The 7,202-nt window shown below is 41.7% G+C and overlaps 1 protein-coding gene across 1 annotated transcript; it reads left to right on the top strand.

Moving 5' to 3' along the window:
- Positions 1–837: 837 nt before the first annotated feature.
- LOC104533917 (carbonyl reductase [NADPH] 1-like) lies at positions 838–6,233 on the top strand. The gene is made up of 3 exons (XM_010178917.1): positions 838–1,147; positions 4,201–4,308; positions 5,772–6,233. The coding sequence occupies exons 1-3, from the start codon at positions 862–864 to the stop codon at positions 6,206–6,208; spliced, it is 831 nt and encodes a 276-aa protein (XP_010177219.1). The 5' UTR covers positions 838–861; the 3' UTR covers positions 6,209–6,233.
- The last annotated feature ends 969 nt before the right edge of the window (positions 6,234–7,202 follow it).

Below are 7,202 nucleotides of genomic sequence, written 5' to 3'. Positions count from 1 at the left end.
GGCGCGCTTTGCGGTCCCGTTAGGAGGGAAAACCGGTCCCGGGGAGGGGGTTGCGTGCGAAAAGTGCTGATTTGCAGCGAGGTGGAGCCGTGGTGGAGAACCGGGAGGGTGACTCCTGGCCCTGGTGCCTGGTGAAGTCAGCTGGGACAGGCTTTTAAGAGCTGGTTAAGGTTTCGTCCTCGCTAGGTGTCTGCTCGCGGTAAGTTACAAGCTAATTTGGGAGGGAGGTGGCAGTTAAGTCAGAAGTGAACAAAACCAGTGCTTTAAACTTGCTTTAATGGCTGAAGTACATCTTTTTTTTTGGAGTGTGCTGTGTCTGTAAGAAAAATAGCAAGCAGGCTTTGTATCTAGAGCTGACTGGTGTGTGGAACAGAAGAAATGCTGTCTGTAGCCATTCTGTGGTCCACTATTTCTGAAAACGCCAGAATTGGTTCTCCTGCCTGGCACTTCAGGATCAAGCCGCTCCTCCCCTTTTTTTTGAGCCTTAGTTTTTCAGCCTTGACGGCATCAGTGCTTGAATCGAACCAGTTGAATATGAGTAAAAGAAGGAGTGCTTACTCACATCAAAAGTTAATTTAGTACTGAAGGCTACTCGTTGCCTTTTTTTTTACCCAGCTGTTGGTTGGGCTTTCTTCAAAGCATTAACACCAAACGTGTATTTCTTAGCAAATACCTCATGCTACTTAAGTTAGTTAGTGGGCACTCTAATTTAGTTTTGTGTAATTCAAAGTGGAGTTTTAAATAGGATTTTAAAGGAAAAAAACCAAGTCATTTTCAGGTAGCCATCTTTGTCTATCCAAGTGTGAAATTTTTTTCTTTGCCCTTTGCAGTTGTCGCTTTGACATAGATTCAGAGAGGACAATGTCCAATGTGCCCGTGGCTGTGGTGACCGGATCCAACAAAGGGATCGGATTCGCAATTGTGCGGGCCCTATGCAAGCAGTTCCCGGGGGACGTGTACCTGACAGCCCGAGACCCCGGCCGTGGCCAGGAAGCGGTGGCAAAGCTCCAGGAGGAAGGGCTGCGTCCACTCTTCCATCAGCTGGATATCGACGATCTGCAGAGCATCAAAGCTCTCCGTGACTTCCTAAAGGAGAAATATGGAGGGCTGAACGTGCTGGTTAACAACGCAGGGATTGCCTTCAAAGGTAGGAAGCAGACTGTCTGGGGTAGCCCTGTGTGCCACAAAGCGATGTGGAGAAGGATGGTAGATGCATTGAGGATTTTACAAAGCTACTTATACAGGACTTCTGTATGCATGCTGCTTTTTTTTGGCTGGGCAGGCTGCCAGCCGCCTTAAGCATCGTGAGAGGGCAATATGAAATGGCTCTTCCTCTAGCATCTGTTTGTCTAACTGTGCATGAAAACATGCTTCCCTGGAGTATTGTATTTGTGTCACGTACAGAGCATGAGAATAATGTAGGCACACAGTACTTGTGAGCAGTTGGGTTTATTGCCTCAGTGCCCATGAGTTTCACCAGGGCCATGGAAGCCCATCATCATGTTTGAATAACAGCCCTGTTCCTCAGGGATCTGTGTTTTCTCTTTCCTGCAAACCTCATTTTTTGTTCTCTGCATAACCTGCTCAAGGATTACAGTTGAAAAAGAAGAACCTTTGGCCCTGGGTGGTGGTTTCATCTTCACTTACCTTTAACCTTTTCTGACCATTCAGATAGTTATAGAATGGCTAACCTAAATCTTGCTCTGCTGAGCAGGAATTTAACCCTTTCATCTTCTGGTGGATAGGAAGACCGGGAAAGCAAGGAAGACACAGCACAGCTGTAAGGTAGAAGAGTGCATTCTCCTTGTAGGTGCTTATGAAAACAAATTGACAATCATGTTCACTCCAGATAGAGCAAATCACAGGCATGGGTACTAGTCCATTTCACTGCCAGTACAAGCTTGTTCTTTCTGTATTTTCTGGATATTTTTTCGTAGTATCTTTACCTGATCTCCAGTTAGGACATGTAACTGTTCAGGCACAGTGTTGTGCTGACTCATGTGCTCGCAGCATGAGTGAAGGAGGTGTGTCAGGCTGTATGGATCAAACCTCACCTGCTGCTAAAGGTGGAGCTTCTCATATAGTGGGAGTTCAACAGTGGTATTCTGAAGTCCAGTCACTGTATATTTTGCATGGTACTTTGCAGGAAGGTTGCTTTTGTTCAAGGCAACTCTTAATACAATTGTCTGAACTTCAGGGTATGTTCAAGTTACAGAGGTGTTAAAATTTTGCAGCAGCTGTTAAAAGGTTGTATCTCTGTCTGTGCTTATAATTTATAAAGCCTGCAGGTGCTCAGACCAGTATTTTTTCAATTCATGATCGGGGCCTTAGCTCAACCTACTAAGTGAGTTTGAGCAAGACTGGGCTGCAACTACAGCAGTTGAAGTGCAGTGTGTTTCCTGTTGCTGACTTAGCAGCAGCTGTAGCCTATCAAGGTGGGTACCTCAACAGGTGAAACAAAAGCTCCTCGAATTGCTGCAGCAAGATTTGCTAGAGCTCATTTGTGAGAGATCTTAGATTTATTATCGTGGAGCCACTGAACAGATAAGTAGGTAAACTGTTACTTTCTTTACTACAGCATAGATTTTTTTTTATTTCAAAGCTGCTTCCACATGTTTAGCTGAAACCTTCTTCAAGTTTACAACCTGCTATGAGTCAGCAGTAGGTCATACAATTAAGAAATGTGATGAGAGTAGCCAGTTGTAACTCCTGTAAGTATCTAGCACAGAGGCTAGAAGGTTTAACACTTGTGTAACAACTTGCTGTGATGCTTATCTCATATTTTGGCTTTAATTCTTGCTTCTGAGATTGACCTTTCTACCCAGGCTTGCTTCTTGCCTCATCAGGTTTCTGCTGCTATTACAGAATTTATGCTTACCTTTCTTTATTGTAGTACTGTGTATCATTGCTGTCTGCCAAAGAGTAGATTAACCATTAAATTTAACTTACTGTTCAGTTTTTGTGCTGCATTACAGATAGTCCAGCAAAAACTGTTCATGTGTGTAATGATTACGTACCTCTGAGTTGCCTTCTGGATGACCTTCTGTGAGAAAAGTCATTCTAGTAATGCTTGGTAACCAAGTCAAGGGAGCGTGTAGCTAGCAGATGTTACAAGTAATATATCTTGTTAGACAAATGAGTGAGTTTTGGAGTGCAAGTTCTTTTTCTTGCAAGGCGGATATGGAAGCAGGAGTTTGGAGTTGTGTAGGTTTTTAGTTTTGTTTTCTTCTCCTGCTGGCATAACTCTTGCAATAGGTCATGGTCTGGCTTTGTGTCTCAAATTTAAATGCAAGCAAGTGATTAGCAAAACTTGGTGCCCCTGGCTTGAAGTCTAAGCAAAATCAGCCATTGAAGCTGTATTTTGCAATAAAAACACAACTACATTAAATACTGCCTCTCCTTTGAGTTTACATAGATCTGGGCTATGGAGACAAGTAAAGATCTGCCTAATCTATGTAGGTGGGCTTCATCACAGCAGAGAGGGCACCTGTAGGAGGAGAGGAGGAATGCTGTTACTTTAACTCGTGCTTCCCCCTGTAAGTGGAGGATGCATAGTGTATGGCTTATTGCTGAGCGGATTGTCAGCTGATGGCACATCCTACCCCACTTTTGGTGGTGGCAAGCTGTCAGTTCTGTCTGATGAAATCATACCCTTATGGTCCAGTTCCATGGTTTGCTTATGCTCACCTCAATCAGCTCCCTTCCTTAGCTGCCAATTCCCACTCTTCTGCTTGTGTTAGCACACATTTGTCAGTTCAAGGAGGTGTTTTATGATATAAGTATTTATCATTTTTCGGTTGGTTGGGTTTGTTTGTTTTTCAGATTACACCAAATCTTACCCCTGCATTCTTTATAGAAGGTTTTACAGTGTTTTTTGCAGTGAAGCACTGCTCTGACTTTAAGCCCCAGCTAAGAACCCAAGATGTGACAATGTGAGAGTCAGGATATAGAAGCAGTTGTCTGCCATGTTGTTGGATGTTAGTGCTGGAGTGGTAGTCTAACTTCTTTTTTCATGTATTTTAATTTATAATATGCCTGTTTCATATATATATATATATATATACACACATATATATAAAAGACAGAACTAAGTTAAACTTTTGGGGTTTGTGAGTTTGGCAACTTCTTGTCAAACAGTAGTACAATTCTGATTTTTTTATTTTTTTTCCCCCCTCTCTTGCTACCATGTCTTATGAAAAGTTAATGACACAACTCCATTTGCGATCCAAGCAGAGGTTACACTGAAGACGAACTTTTTTGCAACCAGGAATATCTGCACAGAATTGTTGCCTCTTGTGAAGCCTTACGGTAAGTGTAACATAACCAGTAGAGAAATAGTTTTATGTGAATTTTGGTCCTCATTAAATGGGAAAATCCTGTCCTGTCTCAGAAACACACTGCCCCATAACAAGAATGTGCACATTGCTGTGCTATAGGTAAGAGAACTGATGACCCCCAAAATGTCTCTGCTGTGTATACTTACATCTACTTTTGAGCCAGTCACGTCGTCCTGTTAGGAATTGAAGTGGAATTCTCATGGCACTCTCAGGAAGATGTGAAGAAATTAGCCATGTTCTAGCCATGATATCTTCCTGTATAAATTGTTACTGCTTCAGAAGGACCTTCTAATGATACAACTATGATAAGAAAGTAACTAAAAACAGTGTTTCAGCTGGGTTTGATGTGACATGCCTGTTCTTGCTACTAGAAACTTTCTAGGTAGGCTGTTGGTCTGTCACTACCTAGAGCATAGCCTATGCTGTACTTGCAGGCATCTAGTGATGTAGTTATAAATGGCACTTGAAGATGTACATTAAGTCACTGTGATTTGGTGATGTTAGAAATGGAAGAAGTTAGAACTGGAAGAAATCACTTTACCAGAAATGGTGTATACCAGCATATAAATACATCTAGATTTTTAAGAGAAAAGAAGTCAAGCAGATGAGAGAGAAGTTGGTAACCGCTAGTCCCTAGGAAAAAAAGGAGAAGATAGAGTAATTTTGGAGGCTGGTATGGGAGAGACTAAACAGTGCCAAAATTGCAGTTTCGTCCTCTTGCACTAAGGGTAGAGTGTAAATGTGTTAATAAAGTCATTAACAGAAAGGATTAATTTCTGTGACTTTTAAGGTCTAAATTCTCTTGTTCATTCCATAAATGGCTGTAAACTAGCAAGAAAGAGGGAAATGGTAATGTAATTGTGGGGAAGATGAATGAATTTCTGATTCAGTTGACTCATTCCTCTGGGAGGAATGTGCTGAAAGATAAATAGCTTACTGCAGTTTTGCATGCTGGGATTTGTAAATCTTTGGTTCTTCTGTAAACATGCTGGTGGTCTTGCTGCATTAAGAACTAGATTGCTTTTATTGAGTTCTGTATTACTCTGGCTTTTGAGGTACATTCTCATGGCACTTTACCCAGGCTGTTGCAGTTTTCAACCAAAACTTTGAGAGTAAAGTTTGGCTGCCATTACTGAGAAAGCCACTTGCCTGCTATGAATATGCTTACAGATCGTGACAGGCTATTTTCTGCAAGAGTTTGATAGAGAGCTTTTGCGGGATCACACCTTAAATTACACTTTATAGTGGAATTCACTAGAAACACTGACATTGAGTTAACTGTAATCCTCCAGAAGCCTTGCAAAATAATCCACGTAAAATATTTTACAGGTGTTCACCTAAGTAGCAAATCCATAACTGTAGAGCAATCCCACTTCAGTGTCTGGGCTTGTTTAACATGCGTAGAAGTAAACAGTCTTTATTCTCTTTTTCCAGGCAGAGTGGTGAATGTCTCTAGTATGGTAAGTAGCTCAGCTCTGGGAAGATGCAGCAAAGAACTACAGCAAAAGTTTCGCAGTGACACGATCACTGAGGATGAGTTAGTGGAACTCATGACCAAGTTTGTGGAAGATACCAAGAAAGGTGTGCACGAGAAAGAGGGTTGGCCAAATACTGCCTATGGGGTATCCAAAATTGGTGTCACAGTCTTGTCCAGGATTCAAGCCCGGATGTTAAATGAGAAAAGGAAAGATGACCACATCCTTCTCAATGCCTGCTGTCCTGGATGGGTCAGAACAGACATGGCAGGTCCTAATGCCACAAAATCACCAGAAGAAGGGGCTGAGACCCCAGTTTATTTGGCTCTTTTGCCTTCTGATGCTGATGGTCCTCATGGCCAGTTTGTCAGTGACAAAACTGTTCGAACGTGGTGAGCTTATGTATGTGGACCCGTGCAAGCAGTAATGTGGCTGTGGATTAGCTTGTGCCTGCCTAAGACATTTAGTGAGAGCAGTCTCATCCTGTCCACAGCAGCCGCAGGGTCCTTTATCATTACAATGTGGGTTACAGTTATAGTGGTACTCTGGAATTAAGTCTATGCTACCCAGTGGTAGCCTGCTCACAGCATTTAGTGTGTAGCCTAAAATCTGATTTGTGGGTGTTCCAGCCCAGATGATACAGCCTACTTTGGTGTACTAATGTAGAGGTGCCTAACCTTGTTCACCTGAATCTAATTTTATTTAAATTGTTGCCAGACCTTCTCCCACTCCACCAAGACAGATCTCTGACATGGAGTTGGGATGAGAAAACAGATGCCTTATGCTTTCTCAGCACAGTGGATCTTTCTAGGGACCATAGTTGCCTCCTGAGGTTGTGCAGGGTTTCTTAAAGCAGGAGGGGGTGGTTCTGAGATCAACAGTCTGACCAGTTTGGGGAGAAGTTAATAAGACCAGAACAGAATCTGCTGTTTAGAGATTCCTTATTATCAGTACAAAATGGAATTGGGTGAAAATAAAAATAGCAGTGACATACCATAAATAGAACTTAATCAGTTGGCTTAATTCATATGTATGTCAATAAATGATTACTTTTTGATTTGTATTCATCCAACTGACTTGTTCTGATACTAAAAAATTATGTTTGAAAATAAACTTTCATTTTCTACAGCTAAGTCTGTAGCTGGAATGTGGGATGTTTGTACTATATAAAGAGAAAATAAACTATAGAATTGAGAGAGCAAACTATTCTTTGGGACTTCCAGTTCATTTATTGCACAGCCAGATGTTTTATTATTAAAAACCTGGATTAAGTACTCTCCATGTAGTGGAGAACATGAACTGTAAATGTTGTTATATTATTGTAGAATAGGACTGAAATACATAATTATCACGGTAACCAAAAGTCTTCAAAAAGGGCAAGAAGGAGGAC

Source organism: Mesitornis unicolor, unplaced genomic scaffold (assembly GCF_000695765.1).
Source record: "Mesitornis unicolor isolate BGI_N332 unplaced genomic scaffold, ASM69576v1 Scaffold54772, whole genome shotgun sequence".
Lineage (NCBI taxonomy): Eukaryota > Metazoa > Chordata > Aves > Mesitornithiformes > Mesitornithidae > Mesitornis > Mesitornis unicolor.
Note: the sequence above shows the minus strand (reverse complement) of the source record. Positions and strands in the feature narration are given on the sequence as shown.

What these genes read in the sequence shown, in the direction of transcription:
- LOC104533917 (XM_010178917.1), top strand. Translation starts at nt 862, where the DNA reads ATGTCCAATGTGCCCGTGGCTGTGGTGACCGGATCCAACAAAGGGATC. An exon ending in CGCAGGGATTGCCTTCAAAG is followed by an intron (nt 1,148 to 4,200) that starts GTAGGAAGCAGA and finishes TCTTATGAAAAG; the next exon opens with TTAATGACACAACTCCATTT. An exon ending in GCCTCTTGTGAAGCCTTACG is followed by an intron (nt 4,309 to 5,771) that starts GTAAGTGTAACA and finishes CTCTTTTTCCAG; the next exon opens with GCAGAGTGGTGAATGTCTCT.